General features: G+C 53.0%; 1 protein-coding gene across 1 annotated transcript in view; it reads right to left on the reverse strand.

Moving 5' to 3' along the window:
• Positions 1-19,395, reverse strand: part of SLC6A2 (solute carrier family 6 member 2) — a 48,018-nt gene that overhangs the window by 10,041 nt on the left and 18,582 nt on the right. Inside the window, exons 5-8 of the mRNA XM_045891104.3 lie at positions 10,820-10,958; positions 3,775-3,909; positions 1,969-2,072; positions 722-846 (exon numbers count right to left, since the gene is read on the reverse strand). Coding sequence (XP_045747060.1) covers positions 722-846; positions 1,969-2,072; positions 3,775-3,909; positions 10,820-10,958 — 503 coding nt within the window. The remainder of the gene's footprint in view (positions 1-721; positions 847-1,968; positions 2,073-3,774; positions 3,910-10,819; positions 10,959-19,395) is intronic.

The raw sequence follows: 19,395 nt of genomic DNA on the forward strand, positions 1-19,395 counted from the left end.
CCTGCCAGGCCCCAGCTTCTTTGTGGCCATAAGAATAGGAGAAGCAATAGGGGAGGGCAGGGTCCAAGGCCAGACTGCTCAGGCCTTGAATGTTGGTACCGTCGCTCACTTAGCTGGGTGAACGTGGACCACTCCCGTGGCCTGAGTTTCCGCTTTCTCGCCTTTTTTTTTTTTTTTTAAGATTTTATTTATTTTTTGACAGAGAGAGACACAGCAAGAGAGGGAACACAAGCGGGGGAGTGGGAGAGGGAGAAGCAGGCTTCCCGCAGCGCAGGGAGCCCGACGTGGGGCTCGATCCCAGGACCCTGGGATCATGACCCGAGCTGAAGGCAGACGCTTAACCATCTGAGCCACCCAGGCGCCCCTCCGCTTTCTCACCTTTAAAGTGGGCCGACTCACACTAGCCTCACAGCACCGTGAGAACTAATGAGGGTATGTCAAGTGCTCAGCCCAGGGCTCCGCAATTGGTCCCGCCTAGGCCGACTCATGGGAAGGGGTCACCGCCCACGCCAGCCTCTCAGAGTCTGAAACGGTCTCCCGTGAGTACTGGCAGGAGCCAGGACGGCCGGGAACGCCCACCGACGGCCTCAGAGAAAGCCCGTGACACGGACAGTGTGGAAGTTTCCAGGTCCAGCCCTCTCGTTCCCACAGCCACCCACAGGAAAGCCGCCGGCCAGGGGCGCGCTGGCTTTCTCAGCCCCTCTCATGTCTGCCCACCCACCTTCAGTGGCCACGTCCTCAATGTTGACCTTGTGTTCGTGGGCCATGTAACCGAGGATGGAAAAGATGGCAAACCCAGAGATGAAGCTGGTGACACAGTTGATGGTGCTGGTGAGCAGGGCGTCCCTGGGGGCGAGGAGAACCATGGGGTCAAGTGGCCTGACTCCCCGACCCTGCTCCCCAAGCCCTGCACTGTCTATGGAGTCGCTACTTCCAACACCCGCCCCCTGCTGCCACGGGGACCCCAGTGCCCTACTGGGTCAGGACCACTTTGAGATCAGGAGCTGGTATCCAACTCTTGTTGGGGAATCACATGACCAGCCTCCCTCTTCAGCAAACTGCCCGTAGCTCCCTACTGCTTCTCAGCTTCTCACCCAGGCCTTCAAGAGCTTTGTTGAGATGACCCAACCTTCCTTCCTGGTCTCCTTTCCATGACTCCCCAACACACAGTCTTGGAAGAAACCAGACCAGTCAGCCTGCTGGCCCACCGACGCACCACCTCCCCGGCTCCGCTCAGGCTTATCCCCACCATGCGTGCCTTCTGCTCTGTGTCCACCCGTCACAATCCCAACGATCCTCCAAGGCTACCCTCAAACTCCCCTCCCTGCTCTTGCTGATCACCCCACTTCCCTGGTCTGCCGCCCTGGCACGTGTCCATCCCCGTCTGTCGCGTACTAGAGGGGGTGTGATTCTGTCTGACGGGAGCGGGCCCCAGGCGTGCCCCTGTCTGAAGGCCTCACAGCCTGGGCCCACGGGAGGAAGTGTCAGATGCTGAGCGAGACCCGAGCTACAACGTGGTCTTCTGACTGCTGCCCTGTGCAGACCCCTCAGTCCACCCTGCGGTCTCACCTCTGACTCTGCCAGGCCCTCACCTCTCATGCGACCAGCCCTTGTCTGTCTGGGCATCAGATGGACAGACAGACAATGCCGTCTGCTCGAAAGCCACACAGCACTCCTCTGCACCAGCTACCTGTCCCCATGACCTCCCGGCGCTGGGGGCCTTGACCTTCCCAGGTGAGGATCTCCCCTGTTTAAGAGGTGTCCTGCATTGAGATGCATTCATTAGGAGGCCCCCACGTCAGAGTTCATTGAACACCCCCTCTGGAGTTCACGAAGTCCACTCTGCCTCATTTCACAGAGGGGGAAACCCAAGAGTTGACTTGCCCCAGACCAGAACCCTCTCTCCCATCACTGCAGGGGTCGGTCTCCAGGATCTAGAGCTTTCCAGAGCCCTGACAAGGATCTTACCTGTAGCAGTTGTTGTCAAATTTGTTGTAACTGGCAAACGCAATCAGGACTCCAAATCCAGCCCCCAAGGAAAAAAAGATCTGAGTTGCCGCATCGATCCATACCTGAAACGGGCAGACAAGAGCCATCATGCTCTGCATCCTAGAGAATGGGAAGGCTGCTCTGGGAAGGCAGGGGAGCCCCACGGATGTCTGAGACCCGAGGAAGCGAGGTCTGACCCGGCGATGGGCAGCCACGCAACTCCTCCCCACGGGCCTGGGCGAAGCTTTGGTGGAGAGAGACTGTGGCCCCTCTTGCAGCTCCTGGCTCTGGTGACCACGAACGAGCTCAGCCTGGACGACCTCACAGGCTCAGTCTGATGTCGAGATTTTCAAAGGAAGTTAATAAACTCATGGTGCTAGGCTCGAATGTGGATGGAGTGAGGGCAGAGGGTAGGACCATTTCAGGAGTTACACAGACAGCATCTTCAGAAAAGGGACAAGGATTCCTAGCAGCTTCCACCAGCTCACAGACAGTGCTGACTCCTGGGGGGGAGGGCACTGGGGTTACTTATTCCATCTTTTGGGTGATGAAAGCACGTGGTTGGAAGCCCAGAGATCTGAGCACCCACCCCCCACAAAACAATTTCTAGCCCTAGTCAATTTCACCTGTCTGCACATCTGCACAGGGCGGGGTTGGGGGGGGGGAGACAGATACACCCAGCCCACTTGGACCGAAAGCCCCATGCCAGTGGGATTTTCGAGTTTTCCGGCACCTCGCTCATGTTATCCTAGGCTTCCCTTACTCTGCGAGCAGAGGTTGGAACAAGAGAAGCAATCCGATGGTGGAGGATAGGTCTGCTCCCTGAGACATCACGCGGGCTCAGTTTCTACTCGTCGGAAAGACAGGATATTTGAGCAGGTGGAGAACAAATACAACTCTGACTTATTTCACAATTTACGAGACTGGTGCGAGTCCTAAGCTCTGTTAGCTTTCTGACAGTTACTAAGGAAACAGGTTTTCCCCTTGGTTATTGGGCTATAACACTGTGGTGTGTTGGGACATTGTAACTATAGGAGGTGTGTCCTGGGACGCGTCCCTCCTAAGCCTATGTTGCTCCCGCCTGTGGGGGTTACTGTGGGTTCAGAGAGTGTGAAGAAGCCTTTGGGAAGAGTGAGGGGAAATGCTGAGGTGTCAGCATGGACGTGGGCTTCAGGGAGGAGGCAGAAATGATCTCGGCCATGGTTGGAAGATGCTCAAGGCACTGGGTACCTCCAAGGCTGTCTCTGCTCCCAACCTCGTCCCACTACCTTGGGCTCCACTCCCCATTCACCCCACCTTCATTTAGTCTGTGCCTCTGGGCAGGACAGTGAGCTGGAGGAGGCGTGGCGAGCATGGGGCGGTCAGCAGGGTCCAGATCACCCTGCGCCTCCCGCCGCTGCTTCTGCCCACATCAAGCGATGGCAGCCGAGGGTGAGGCTGGGGACCAGAGCGTGGAATTAGGGCTGGGGTGTCTGGGGTGGGGGGGAGCTAGGAGGCCATGGCCGGTACCAGGACTCAGGACAGAGTACTGCTCCCCTCGGAAAGAGGGGTCTGCAGAGGACACCACGCGGAGCCACAGAATCCTGGGCCATCCGAGCTGGGGGACTGCCCGGTGCAAAGCGAATGGACGTCAGTCAGACGGAGAAGTGGCAGCCTGGAGACGGATCTGTCCTCCGTCCTACGCCGCAGATTCGTGGCGGGGCTGGGACCAGATTTCCTACCACCGCTCGTCCCGAAAACCCTCCCAACCCTGGCGCGAGGGCGGGCGGCCCCCTGGGCACTGACCGTGGCCTCTTTTAGGCGGTAGAAGTCGATGTGCAGGTAGGCGTTGATACCGTTGGAGGCTCCGGGCAGCGTGACGCCGTGGACCAGGAGCACGAAGAGCACGAGGTAGGGCAGCGTGGCCGTGATCCACACCACCTGGCAGTGCACGGGGGCGGGCCAGTGGGGTCAGGCCCGCGCCCAGGAACCCAGGCACGCCCTCCCCAAACCTTCCTGTACCCCGGGCGCGTGCCCCAAGCTCCATCTCTAGGCCAGGCCACTCCCCGAGCAGCCCGGAACCAGGTGGGAGGGTCTGGACGCACACGGAGGTGGCACAGCCCCGGGAGTGAAGGGCAGCCAGGGCAGAGAGAGGTTCTCATGGCTCCCAACACCTCTTCTATGAGCCACCTCTACTGACCCCTTCAAGTTGCCCCGGGGAAGATCTAAGCACACCCACCTTCATGCTCTCCACCCTCATTCCCTCCCCTTCATGCTCTCCATCCCCTTCCTCCCCCCTTCCTCGTCTCTCCACCTCCTCTACCTTCCTGCAAACAGAGCCTCCCAACTCATTGCCCAAGAAGGAATTCATTGTCCAAGAAGGGACGTGGTGGGGCAGGAAGCAGAATCTCCTGCTGTTCTTTATCACGGGTCGGATTTAGGACAAAGACAAACTGTCTCGTCCAGAAACCCAGACAGAAAGAGATTATCCCCAGACTAAAAAGCAATATTTCTCTCACCCCCTTGCCCAAGGTGGAAGAACAGAGACCAAAAGTAGGGAGAGAGGAAGGTTGTATGGGCTTCCTCCCTGTCCCTTCTTACGCCTGACACATTAGAGTACTCTGTGCAATAGTTTCCAATGTCGAAGTCCACATCCTATTCTTGGGGTTTCTAATTGAATCGGTCCATAGTAGGGCCTGCACTTCAGTATGTTTTGAAAGTTTCCCCCCTCCCTGGGTGATGCAAATGTGCAGTCAAGGTTCAACATCACTTCTCAAGGCAGGTGTAGCCATGGAGATCCTTGCAGAAAGAAGACTGTGCCTCCAGCAAAAAATCTGCTCAGCGCTGGGTTAGCCAGACCCAAGAAGACTCAGCTAAAACTTAAGGACCAGAGGGTCCCTCCTCCCAAAGACCTGGCACTATGCAGCCTCTAGAATCTTCACACATCCCTGGGGAGAATTTGGAAGCCCTGAAACATGACTAAGGGTAAAGTTCTTCGCTGGCCTAGAAAGAGATGCACTCAACACAAAAAATGAAATGTGAAAAACGAAGTTCTGTTTTCCATACCTATATGGAAGGACTGGGATTTATGCTTCTTGTTCGTCCTTCCCATTAAACCAGGGAGGGCTCCTTGGAAGCAAAACCCCTATATTTTTCAAACTTGTACCATGCACATGGCATACATAGGTGCTTAAAAACATTTGTTGGATAGAGGGATAGATGATTGGACAGCTGCATAGATGAATGATTGGATGGATGATTGGACAGTTGTATAGATGAATGATCAGGTGGATGGATGGATGGATGGATGGATGGATGGATGGATGGATGGATGATTGGACAGTTACAAAGATGAATGATTGGATAGATAGATGGATGGATGATTGGACAGTTGTATAGATAAATGATTGGATGGATGGATGACTGGATGGTTGGATATATAGTTGGGTAGATAGTTAAATGGTAGATGCGTGGTGGGTAAGTAAATTGCTGAGTATATGGATGGGTAGACAGATGAGTGAGCCAGTGATAATGCTGAGGGTTAGTGAATGACCAAGTTAGTCCAAGAACAAATGAAAGAATGAGCAAGTGAATGAATGAGCAAATGAGCCAGGGAGTAATCCAATGCATCAATGGTTGGTCATGTCTTCTGAGGGAATCAGAAGAGGAATCGGGCTCCTCTGTTTCATGTTATCCAGTTGTTCCTCCATCATTCCCTTGTACTATGTGGGAGGGGGTGGAGTCTTTGTGGATCTGTTTTCTTTCAGAAGTGCAGGAACAGGAGGACAAATTGCCAAAAACAAGGAGGAAAACAGGCCTTGGAAACTGAAGCCATTGCATCTGGTTGGTTGGCCCCACATTAATCCTGGATTTATTCTCCCAAACGGGGACAAACGGGTCTAACTCTTTGGTGACAGGCACGGGAGGCGCCCTCATATATCTTTGTATTGGGTCCAAACTGCTGGGTTCTCCTTACAACTCATGTCACCGGCTGCAGACCCAATGGCTAGTCTAGCAGGCCAGGTGAGACCATACTCCAGCCATCAGAAAGCATCCTCAGGTTTGACTCCAAGGAATCTCTATGGGGGTCTGCGGCCAAACTCAAACCAATGGCTGATAATTAGAACTTTCTGATGAATAGAGCTCTCTAAAGAGAGAATGAGCTTCCCAGGGAGATGGGGAGACAGTGAGGTCCCCGTCACTGAAGGTGTGCAGATCTAGCCAGAGATCCAGGCATTAGGCAAAGGATTGCCTAGATCAAGGTGAGTCCCATGGCCCAGAGACATCAGCATCACCTAGGAGCTTGTCAGAAATGCACATTCCTGCCCCACCCCCATGGAAGCAGACTCTCAAGGAGAGACCCAGCAATACTGAGCTTTGACAAGGCTTCCATGTGATTCTTACGTGCATTAAAGGTTGAGAAGCACTGCTCGGGGTCACCACTAAGGTCTACTCTGACACAGATATGACAAATGTCCATGCTTTATCACTACAAAACCGCATTGATTTAACCTCTAATGATTCAGAATGTGTGATCCTCCAAACTGGGTTTTAGGGACATTTACACAAATAACGAAGACATACAAGATTTGTGGGGTGAGGGGTACATACTGATGTTACGTTAAAAAAACCACCAAGCTGTAAATATTTTAGCATCTTCATTGCTCATATGCAGATGATATTCTTCACTATAACGGGGTCTGATTAAGTCACTAAACAAGGCAGACCAGCTTGTACTGAACCATTCGTGGGAAGACTTGGGTAGAATTAGGACTTGAAACTCACAAGGCACAAAATGACCTTTCAATTCAAAAATTCTAAAATTCGGGTGTTTTTTTTTTTCATTGGTCCAGGTTTCTCCCCAACCCCACCACTCTTTGCCAGAATCTGAGAGGTGGTCTGTCTTTTCCCATCCCCCAAACAGCCCAGGACCTGGCCGTGCCACCGGCAGAACATGGTGGCCGCCCCCAGCCAGTTCTGTTGTCTTGATTTATCTTCAGGCAGAGGGGAGCCCAAGCCTTCTGAAGATTTGGTCCAATAAGTAAACAGAGCAGGTAGGAGCTGGGCCCGCCCCTCCCCACAGCTGCACTGAGCAGTCTGCAAGCCTCTGCAAGCCTCTGAGGTGGGGACGGAGCACTGGAAGGGGTGCTGAGGAAGGAGTCAAAGGCAGGACGAGGATCATTTATTGAGCAATTTCCATCTGCCAGCCCTGCACCAAGGACCTCTCCTCCATCCTCCCAGTAGCCCTGGAGGTTGGCAAGATTATTAACTGCCCTCAGTAGGGAGCAGCCTTAATTCCAAGGTCACCCAGCAGGAAATAGTAGCACCTGGACTCCAACCAGGTGCTCTGGCCACAAAGCCATGTTCTTAATCACTCACTCCACCGAGATCTGGGAGCCAAGGCCAAGTCCTAGTTGTGCTCGAGACTGTGGTGACACCCTGTCCCCCTCCAGGTCTCGGCCTCCCCATGTGTACGAGCAGAGTGGAGTAGATGGCCTCTGTGTGCCTTCTGGTCTGACATTTAGGGACTCGGTGACTGGGCTCATCCTCTAAGAGCCAAGTTCAGCCAAGGACTCCAGAGAGGGGGAACGCAGGCAGGATTCCAGGACTGCAAGCCTCAGGGCACATGCTGCCCAACTGACTCCCCGGGGGCTAACTCCCCACTCAAACCTCCACCCTCTGCCCTGAGGTGGTCAATGGGCCAAGGTCAGAGTGTGCAGTGTGGCGTCACCCCTTTCCCTGATTCAGACTCTGCCCCGCCATCCCCCGCCCCCCCAGCTGCCGCAGTGGAGTCACATCTCCTCCCAGGCACAGAGCCTTCACTTGCCAAGACGGGAAGTGTGAACATTTGCAATTCATTTTAGGCTGCTCTGTGGCTGCAGAAGCCTGCTAAGAAAAGCCCTGTCCTGTTCCAGATGCAGTCTGGGCAGAAAGAAGCTATGCTCTTGATTTTCTCATGAGCCACTTTATATAAACAATTAAAGACAGGGCACAGGAATGTCCTGAGTGAAGCTCCCCATTCTGGAAAGCTCCCTTCACAGGGACTGCCCTTCCCTGTTCAGCCGCCAGAAAGCTGGAAGATTTACGCAAAATGTGGACCGTGGCTTCCTTTGGGGGATTTACGGAAAATGTGGGCTGTGGCTGCAGTATGACTCGTTTCCACCTGGTGGGGGGGTTTCCCTAGGGCAACATTCCTGCCATTGCCGCTGGCCCCTCCTCACACTCCAAAGGGGAGGGCATGACTCCTCGAAGGTGCCTTTGCAAAGAGGAACTGAGCAAGCTCAGCTCCGCGCCTTCTTATCATCAGTCTCCCTGCAGACAACAACTGCTCAGCTCCTGACAAAGGGCTACGCTAGGAAGTGCCGGCTGTTCCAACTCTGGCAATGGCTACAGGGCATTTCATCTTGGAATGTAGTATCAGGAGCTGTGGGGGCCTCACGTCCAGGCCAGGTGCGGTAGTAAAGCTCATACTCCTTCTGCAATTCTCCCACCGGCTCCTGATACCCAGGAAAGGCGCAGAGGGGCTGGACAAGGCTGGACTGGGGCTTCAGCACCTCTGTGGCTTTACTCAGGTGGTTCCTCCCGCTGAAAATGCCCTCCCTCTGCCCCGTCCCTATCTGCTCCTGTCCTTAGAGATCTGGGCCAAACGCCACCTTCTCCATGGTCTTTAGCTCAAAGAGCAAATGCTGATGCAGGATCTCTCACTTTTTTCACTGTGACAACTCACGGTAATAAGCACCTTGTATACCGACACAAAACACATGCAAACACGCGGATTGCTATAGCTAAAATCCAAACCCCACAAGCCAGCTCCGACTTTACTGTGTGCAATGCGTTCCAGTTCATTTCCTTGTCAAAAAATTGTGGTGATCCGCTAAACTGATTTAAGGACAGTTGAAACGTCCAGTTTGTACTTCAGTTAAAATATAACCTGAGTACCTGATACGAAATGATCTCCAAAGTCAAGTCAAAAAATTAAAAAAAAAAAAAAAGGGGGCAAAACATAGAATAGTGTGTATGCAGTTTGTGACCATTACTGTTTATTTCGAGGGGCACACGCGTGTGTCTCTGGATGAAGACTCAAGAGACAGTCACACTGGGTGACCCATGCCTGTCCGTAATGCACATAAGATGATAAGCAGTTGGAGAAGGGCCGTGCCTCATTTATTCCTACATCACTAGTACTAGCTTCAAGCCTGGCACACAGTAGGTGTCCATAAAGGCTTAATACACTGTACTGAATTCAAAAGAACACTCAGCGAGGCTCCCCAACTTATTTATCCACCCACCCTTTTTCCTTTCTTCCTACCTTCCTTCCTTTCCTCATGAATCCTTCACTAAATACTTACTGAAGACCTACTATGTGCCAGGTGCTGGGATGGTAGTGGTCCTCGCCTGGTTTTGCTCTATCTCAGAATTGCTTGCAGCCCTGGTCTGCACTTTATTTGGGTTCCTCCTTGGGGCAGACACTGTGTCTTCAACATGCAGACAGGAGGTTCCATGTCAAGCCTTTCTTGACAGATTTCAGCCCCACTGGCTGCCGGTCCCCTGCCACTACCTTTGCCCTCAATGGCATGACCAAGGACTCTAGGGATACCAGAGATCACCCTGATGCATGCCACTTGCCCAGTCACTTGTTTAATGAGGCTTCTCACAAAGTCCCACTTGCCTGATTACGGTAGACTGTTGCCTCATGACCCCCAGTGAACTCGCCCCTGGGTTAGTCCCCTCCCACACTGACTCTGGGCTTTACCACAAGATTTGTCTTGGCCATTGGGCCAACAGCAAGCATGATGCAAGCAGAGATGGGAAGAGCTACTTGCACACTGGGGCTTGTCTGCCTGGAACTTGCTCTTGGAACTCGGCCGCCATGCTGCGAGAAGCCCAAGCCACTTGGAGAGGTTTTGTGGAAACAACCTAAGACGCTCTGGTTGATGGCTCCAGCTGGGCTCCTAGCCAGGACCAACTACCATCCGTGAGTGTGCACCATCTTGGACATTCTAGCTCAGCCAAGCCCCCAGATATGGAGCCAGGCAACATCACATGGAGCAGAAGACCCACCTATCAGATCTCAGTCAACCCACAGCATCATGAGAGGTACCAAATGGTTCTTTTACATCACTATGTCTCAGGCTGTTCTGTTACACAGCAGTAACTAATCACAACACTGGAAAGACCATTTCTCACCTATAGCCTCATTAAGACAGTGGAGCTCCACATGGATCCCACAGGGTCCAAATGGGGTTGTTCTGATGTTCCCCGGGATCAGAATCAACATGGGCCATGAGATGTGTGTACTCCCCCCGAGGGACTGAAGCCAGGGGTGGGGGGGAGGTGTCACCCAGGTCAGAATGCCGACTCTGGAGGCCCTCCTCCCCCACCATGCCCCTCTTCCCAGGAAACCTAGACCCTTGCAGGCACTCAGTACTCTGCTGGACAAAGTGCATGGATTTGATAGTGAAGGAAATGGTTATATTCCAGAGAAGGGTGCAAATGTGCATCCGCTTTTAGGCCAGAATTTGTGATTTATCAAACACATGTCAATAGGTCACCTGAGGCTTTTTCCCAAGACCCTTGGGGTGTCCCAATCCCTGGGAGCTTTGGTGGAGAAGTATGGAGCCCTGAGGTACCCCCTCACCCCTGGATGAGGGAGTCCTGGGCTTCAGGAAGGGAAGGGACTTGTCGCGGGCCTCCCAGTCAGCCAGTGGCAGAGCCGGGATGGGGGCAAACCCAGGCTCCGGACCTCCACTCCTCCCACCCTTGCTTTTTGCTGACCATCTAGTGACAGCTAGAAAAAAAGATCTTCTCTTTCAGGACAACGTCCCAACTTAAATAGAAACAAAGATATTACCTTTCCTGATGTCTTCACTCCTTTCCAGAGGCTAAAAAACAGGATGACCACGACGACCATCAGACAGAGTGAGAGTTGCCACTGGGGCAGGCCGATGTCATGGATCCCGCTGCTCTCGTGCAGGTGCAGGACGCCACGCCTGCCCAGAGGAGAGGAGAGGGGAGGGGGCCGGGGGGGCGGGGACGGTGTCATCAGACAGGATGACCGAGGCCATGGCCGCGGGCCAGTCCCCGAAAATGCCCACCGATGGAGACTGGCCTTGGGCTGCGTCAACCCCTGCCCCGCATTGCGTGGGCCTGCCCTGCTCAGTGGTGGCCAGTCCCGGGGACGGGCCCGCCCTGGGCCAGCAGAGCAAGTCTTCCCCTCACGTCTGTTTTCGAAACAATAACACAAACCTCTTGAATGCCACCAGCACGCCTGGTCCTAGGGGGATGGCGGGGAAATAACAGGAAAAGTCCCGGCCCTTCAAGTGCTCACAGCCTAGAGCAGCGGAGTGATAGGGTAATTCTGACCTGCCCCCCAACCCCGGGGAGACAACGGAATATTCGGCCAGGTGTGGAGACCTCTTTGAAGGTCGTGAATTAGGGAGGGAGGCTGTGCTCCTGACATCTGGAGAATCGTGACCTGGGACATCCTACAACACACAGGACAGCCTCTAACAACAAAGAATTATATCCAGTCCCAAATGTTCATGTTGCTGAGTTTATACGTGCCTGTCTAGGGACTAAGATGAGAATAAACGTTTCTTCTCTTTGGGAATGGGCACTAAGTTAAAGGTACGCATATCCCGTGCCCCAGCAATCCTATTCCTGGGTATGTACTCAACAGAAATGTGTATATATGTTCACCAAAACACGTGTTCTAGAATGTTCACAGCAGCATGAACCACCATCACCTCAAACTGAAAAAATACTCAAATACCCATCGACAGTAGAATGCATCAATTATGATACATTCATAAAATGGAATATCAGGAGGCAACTAGCTCTCTGTGGATGGACCTCTCACGAAAATCCTGTGAGAAAGAAGTCAAAACCAAGGGGCGCCTGGTGGCTCAGTCGGTTAAGCATCTGCCTTCGGCTCAGGTCATGATCCCGGAGTCCCGGGATCGAGCCCTGCATCGGACTCCGGGCTCAGCAGGGAGTCTGCTTCTCCCTCTCCCTATGCCTCTCCCACTGCTTGTGCTCTCTCTCTGTATCTCTGTGTCTCAAATGAATAAATAAAATCTTAAAAAAAAAATGAAGTCAAAACCAAACCCAAAGAAGTCGGTACTTTCTAATTCCACTCATATAAACTACAATAGGCAAAACTAACCTGAGGAGTTAGAAGTCAGGAAGGGCATGTGCTCCCGGGGTGGGGACGACGGGTGTACAGAATGGGAAGGGACACTGTAGGAATTTCTGGGACACTTGCCAGTTATGTTTCTTGATCTGGGTGCTGGTCACATGGTTGTGCTCAGGCTGTGACATTCCTGAACCATCCCTCAGTGACATGCACTTCTTTTTTTTTAAAGATTTTATTTATTTATTTGACAGAGAGATAGAGAGAGAACAAGTAGACAGAGAGGCAGGCAGAGGGAGAGGGAGAAGCAGGCTTCCTGCGGAGCAGGGAGCCTGATGCGGGGTTCGATCCCAGGACCCCAGGATCATGACCTGAGCCGAAGGCAGCCGCTTAACCAACTGAGCCACCCAGGCGCCCCAGTGACATGCACTTCTTGACAATACTTATAATATGAAGTGTCCTTTGATAAAAAGTGGGGTATTTGAAAGTAAGGAAAACAAACAAATAGAAGAAAAATGAGGTTTGAGACTACTGGGGTTCCTCATTCAATCTTCAGTGAAGAAACAGTAGAATTGCACAGAAAATGACCAGCTGCTAGTTAGAATCTAATCCAAGTCATTAGGATCAAACCGAAGGTCAAGTGAGACCAACTGATACAGTAATAGACCAGGTCCCAGGGGAGGGAGGAAACCCCTCCCCACCCCCACTCCCCACACAATTCTGTATCCCTGCAAGACAAAGAAAGCAGAACTGTTGCCCTGGAAGGGGGACAGCCTGGGAAGGTGTCCCCCTGCACCCAGATTATTTGTCCCTCAGTGCATCTTGGGCCTCAGCTGCACACGATGCCTTGTGTGGGGGGCTTACATTCTAGCACCAGAGGCAGCATTAAGAGCACAATCACAATAAAGTGTGACAAGGGTTGGGAGCTGAGAGCTTCAAGGGCACCCAGAACCAGTGTCTACACCCTGCACTCAGAGGCGACAAACTACCAATACCCTCCAAGGCCCCTGCTCCAATGTCATCTCCTCTGGGAGGCCTCCATGATCACCCGTGGCAGGGATCTTTCAACCCTTCCCATTCTTGTGGCTCTTGGCTCATTTCCCAAGCCACTCCTGCTCCTGCCACATGAGGGCCGGCTGCATGCAGAGCTCTCCCTAGGGTAAGGAGGTGGATGAGCCATCTCTGGGTCCCCAGTGCTAAGCCCGGGCCTGACGGTTCGGTTTGTTAGCTCAGAGCAGATTGTTGGATCAGGAACACCTGCTCACAACCTTTCTTGCTGAATCCAATAATCCATCTTCTAAAAAATGAGACCCAGGACCCACCTAAGAGGAACCAGGGAGCCTCCCACAGGCCCTCAACTTCTCTCAGCAGCTCCTCCCCCAACCTGGAGGCATCCTCTCCCTTCTGTCCAGGTCCCTCACACTGTCCAGGGTGACTAGTGTTAAAGGCTAAAAGTAGCATGATATATTGTCCTTCCCTAGAGGAGTGCTTTAACTCAAAAGAACAACACACTAGTGGCAAAACTTTGCACGCCCACAGTGGATAAACTGGGGGGGGGGTAGTCAATTGTCTCTCTGCCTGTCTGTATCTCTGTCTCTCTACCCCCCAACCACCCCTCCTCCCTTCCCTCCTCTTCCCCCTCACCCACTCCCCCCAAAAGAGAAATTCAAGGTACGGAGAATGTCACTTGGGAGGCCTATCAACTTCTCACCCTGCACATTTGAATCACGCAGAGATCTTTTTAACAATTCCTGATGTCTGGGCCCCACTCTCAACCAATTAACTTAGATCCCGTGGGGGAATGGGCCTGGGCACCAGCATCTTTTAAATTCCCCAAGAGATTCTCCTGGGCAGCCAAAGCTGAGAACCTGCCCCCCGCCCCCTGAACAATAGGTCTGCCCAAATTACAGGTTTTCTTTAGAGCAAGAGTCTTCCAGAAACTGTCTTTACTTTCCTGGCAAAATAAAATTGGCTTTCTGTGCCTAAGGGGAAAGAAAAGGCTCAGAGAGACTCATAAAATGTGGGCTTGGACTATTTTGTATGCCTGGGGATCAGAGGAGCCCACAGAATCAGAGGCAGGGGGCTGTGCTCGCTTGGAGCAATGCATTAGACCCTGGAAGATGCTGGGCTTGTGAGGAAAGTGCACCCTGAGTCTGGAACCCTGGTTAGCTTATCCTTGGGCAGGTGACTGCATTTGAGGAGGCCACCACTGCCCTTGTGCGTGAACTCATGCGTTCATTTATTCATCCATTCCAAATTGAGGTCTATTTGCAAGAACGTGAAGGCAATTAGAAGAACATGGCCCAAAACGGGGGTCAGACAGACCTGGGCTCCCACCCTGGCCCTGCCACCGGCGACCGGCGGCCTGAATCCTTCCTCTGATTGCGCAAACTCATTCTGCACGTGTGCAGTGAGGCAGGCAGGCAGTGCTGGGGGCCGGGGAACGGCTGTGGACAAGCAGGTGTGGGCTCCAGCCACATGGAGCTCCCGTGGGGTTGGGGGGTGGGCACAGAAGCTGGTGCAAACATTCCCCATCTTGAGCCCTTTCCTTTCTCAGGAAAATGCTTCTCATGAGGATGAAATCACAGAACCTGAGACAGTACCTAGAACTCAGGATATGCTTCACAATTACTATATGGTAATAGTAACTATCACGAGCCAGTCCCAGCCTTCAAGGAGCAGCAAAGGAGCTAAGGAGTGCCCCCAAAATGACCGAGGGAGTTAGCCCCAGGAAGTCAGCCGGCAGGTTCCCGGGGAGGGGGGTGGCTGGTACCTTCTCTGCCAGGTGTGGGGGAGCAGGTGAGCTGAGAGGAGGTGCAGAGGTGTGGCAGAGGGAGAGAGGGACAGAGGGGGATGTGGATGGGCGTATGTGTCTGCAGGTGAGCAAGTATGAGTGAATGGGCAAAGCTGTGTGGCCCACAAAGGCCCACATACCCCTTCCCCGGACGGCCCCCATCCCTGAGGCCCCCCACCAGACGTTGTAGCTTTAAACCACCCACCTGCATCTGCCCCATGCAATCAACTTCTGGGTCTGGCCCTCCTAACCCTGCCTCCTGGTCTGCTACCAACGTCCCCACCCTTTCAGCCGTGTCCCAGGCCAGACCCACATTCTCTTCCCCCTGGACTGTTACAGAAATCTCCCTGCATCTCCACTACCCAAGTCTCTCCACGGCCCCTTAACTCCAGTCTGGGCTGCTGTAGAACCATCCGTCTGACTGTCCTAATCGGTCCCTCTCCCACCCGAGTCCTCAAAGGCTCTTTATCACCTCCATCAGTGCTTCTCCCTGGGGCAGTTTTGGCCCCAGCTTCCCAGGGATGTTCGGCAATTTCTGGGTTGTGACATCTGGAGTGGAGGGAGATGCTGCTCCTCTCTCGTGGGCAGAGGCCAGAGATGTTACTAAACATCCCAAGTGCACAGGACAACCCTGCCCCAACAGAGAATTTCCTAGCCTGTAATGCTAAAAATGTGGAGGTTATGAAATCCTGGTCCAAAGGATAAAAACATAAGCCTTCCAGAACCTGAGGCCTTTCCTAACTGTCCCCTACCCAGGGCATCCCCTGTCCTAGCTCACCATTCCTTGGACTCCTGGCCATGGCCAGCCACTCTCATTTCTCCATCATCTGAGGCTCATGTTGCTCTGGGCCTTGGAACTTTCTGTTCCTTTCCATCTAGAACACACTTCCTGGCCCGATTTATGTGCCTGGCTAGTGTCAACTCAAAATGATGCCCTGACTTAGGCTCTTCTCCTATGCCCTAGAGAAAGACAGAGGGGGCTGGGGGGAGAAGGATGGGGAGGAGGAAGGTAGGAGGAGAGGGAGGGGGAGGAGGGGAAAGAAGAGAAGGAGAGAGAAGGAGGAGGAGGAGGAGGAGGAAAGAGGAGAGAAGAGGAGAGAAGAGGAAAGAGAAGAGGGAAGAAGAGGGAAGAAGAGGAGAGGAAGAAGAAGAGAAAGAAGAGGAGGAGGAAGAGGAAGAGGAAGAGGAAGAAGACGAAGACGAAGATGACGACGACGAAGAAGAAGAAGAAGAAGAAAAAGAAGAAGAAGAAGAAGAGAGGGTGGGCCTATCCAAAAAGATAGAGAACCAGAATCAGGTCTGAAGCCATCTGACTCTTCATTCTCCTTCTCCATTGTTTTCAATGGGTTGAGGGTTGAATGGTGTCGCTAACCATCTGGCCCATTTGACTATTAAAATGATGATAAAAGGCACTGGACCCACTGTACTTGGCCTGAAACTTGCTAAAATGACGCCACTGTCCAGCCAGAGGGTCGAAAGGTCCCCACGTGCATGTGAAGACCAGGTTCATGTTCTCGGGGCTCGCCTAGATATTTCGCCAGTGAAAAGGCAGGACTCCTGAGCGGATTCCCAGGAAAAGAAATGTGAACCCAGCCTCTCTCCCCAGCAGGCTCAAGCCTCAGGGGTTAGCACAACTAACTGGGGTTTGTTGTACTTTTCCAGCAGTTTAATGAAAATGAATCATTGTAAAGTATATGGTCCAGGTTTTCCGAAGTCTGCAGGCCAAACGGGCTCAGTTTCTTCCTTGACATTTGAGCCCAGAGGATTCGCGCTGGGGTGGAGGGAGACTTCTCTGCCCCACCAGGGACAGGCAGGGGGTAGACGTTTTCTGCGTCCCGAGCATGTTCACCAAGGGTGCCCTTTTACAGATAAAGTTACAGAGCATCAGGCTTTCTTTTTAGCCGCTGGCTGCTTGGCTTCAGGCCTGGGGCCTGGGGAGAATAGCGGTTTTGTTCCCTTGGATGATGTTTTCAATCCATCATCAGCCTAAATGAGTACAAGATGGCAACAAAATTGGCCAGCAGGCTCTGGGGAAAGAGAAAAAAAGGACCTGGCCTCCTCAGGGTTGGCATTGGGAGTCCTACTTGCTGCCTCCCTGGATTGAGATGGGGTGACTCTTTTAAAGCAGAAACACTGAAATAAAAGGGCCATGTGCCATTAAAAAAATCCAGTAGCGGCTCCTGACTTAGTGACTTCGAAGAAAAGGCAGCTCAAGGTGAGAAAGAGGTGCATAGAAGGGCTTCTGCCCACCCACAGAGACTCCAGTACGCAGGTCCCAAATGGATGGAGGAGGAAGACAAGAGAGCCTGGGGTGCAGGGTGGGAGCCTTGGCCCAGACCACCTGGGCTGGGATCCCAGCTCTGCCCCTTCCTTAAAAACCTGACTGACCCACCACCTTCTTATTTGGGAGATAGGTGCAATTTCGACCTCTGCCATCTCTGCAAAGTAGGTGGGGCTGGGTGTGAAGAGATGCGTGGTGCCTGGCTCGTGTGCTGGAAAGCTTGTGGGGACCGGGGCCGGGGGTGAGCCCTGCGGAGCACAGAGCTGCTGAAAGAAGCCCCGGATGCTGCTCCCCACCCCAGGCCCCCAGGCCCCAGGCCCCGCTCACGGAAGAATGTCATCTTCCTCCACCACATTCTGCTCACAGCTGAGCCAAGCCTGGAAGAAGTTTAGGGCCGTAGCTGAAGTAATCTGGGTCTCAAAACCCAACTGGCCTCTCTCTCCTGCTGGGTGGGGGTCTCCGCTGGGGCAGGCCTGCTGGCCATTTAGACGCCAGCAAAGGAACCAAATAATGACTAGACTAGAGACGACCGACACTATCGTTTTCCATTTTAATTTACAAGGACAAGGGTTGCCAAGAGCAAAAAGAAAAATCCTGCCTTTTCCTTTAGCGTGAGATGATGAAGGGGAGAACGAGGAGCCAATGGCCTGTATCAGCAGCACCATCCTCCTCTGCTGCCTTCTGGTCCAAACCACACTCATAAACTATGGAGGCCTAAAACCTCCACCTGTAAGTTCCCCAAAGGTTCTGGAATTTTCTGAGGCCCCACTCCTCGGTTTCCCACGACAGGACCCTGTTGGGATGTCAGCCTGAACCAGGAAGAATCTCGCTCTGAGACAGGAAAGCAGAGTAGCTATGACATCAGAGTCTCCCGAGGAGCTGTTTATAAGAGTCCCCATGCCCTGGCTGCACCCAGACCCACGAAATCAGGGTCTCTGGATATAGGGTCCAGGCATCTGTGTGTTTTAAAGCTCGCCACGTGGTTCAGAATCGCTCCACTGGGCTGAGAGCTTGGCCTTTCCTCCCAGACTGCCTGGGTTCAAACCCACTTCAGATGCCACCTCTAAACTGCATGATCCTGGACAAGTCATTTCCTGCGTGGGCCTGTTTGTTCCCTCAGGCATAGAACAAGAATAATTCTAGACCACAGTGGTCAGGATGAAAAGCCACGGTGCGCAATGACAGGGACATATCCTAAGCCAGACAAATGTGAGTTGTGACTATGACAATGTTTCTGAGTAATAATGACCATTGATAATGGCGAGAATGCAATACAAGCCAGGGGTTAGGAGGACGGCAGGCTCTGGATTTCACTGCCTAGCAAGGCAGGGGCTGGGGTGAGGAGAGGGGTGCTCGTAGGGGCAAAGTGGAAGCAGGTGCTCACTCACGGAGGTCTGGGCCCGAATCTGGGCTCGACACAGCATGGGCCGTGGGGGCCATGGGCCAGTGCTTCACGGTCTCATCTGCAAATGAAGCTAATGTTCACAGCCCCTTCGTGTGTGCACTGAGGGAAAGAGTCACAGAAACCTCATGGGATGGGTGTGAGCTTCCATTGAAGTCATGCATCCAAGAAAGTCAGCAGAAAGCTGGATGCACATCGTGAGTGATGAGCTGTTCACGGGACAGCAAGGGAGACAGGAAGGACACTGCTGTGAGAACAGATGTTCACTGTAAGTAACAGCAATGCTTCGGTCCTTGGGGGCCTGCAGATGTGCTTCGAATCTGATGACAACGATGGACCCTCTCCCCACCAGATTCCGAAACCTACATAGTTTTGCAGGTGCCTGCTGGAAATCCATAGGATACACAGAGGGAGGGAGGAGGGCATGCAGGGTGGGGAGCCTTAGCAAATTTGCTGCAAGGGCTCATGGAGGGTCGGTGTGGGTCCTGAGCCCCTAATTCCCCTGAGCTCCAGGAAGCAGCAGACTTTCCAGAGGCCACTTTTAACCAAACCGTATCTCCTTGGCCCCATCACCCTGAGATGGCAGGGGTGGAAACTGGCCTAAAGGAACCCTAATCTCCAGATAATCGGGACTCACTCCCAGGTCCTTGGGGTAGAGAATCTGTCAGACTGATGGACGCTGGTCCTAGCATTCTGTCTTTTATGAATCTATTTTATCTCATCCTCTGGACCTCAACTGTCCAAGGTGGTAGCCAACGGCCACATGCAACTCTTTAAAGGTAAATTGATGAAACTTAAGTAACATTTAAAAATGTAAC

Source organism: Mirounga angustirostris, unplaced genomic scaffold (genome assembly GCF_029215605.1).
Source record: "Mirounga angustirostris isolate CCGP_5_RB_7025 unplaced genomic scaffold, mMirAng1.0.hap1 SCAF_16, whole genome shotgun sequence".
NCBI lineage: Eukaryota > Metazoa > Chordata > Mammalia > Carnivora > Phocidae > Mirounga > Mirounga angustirostris.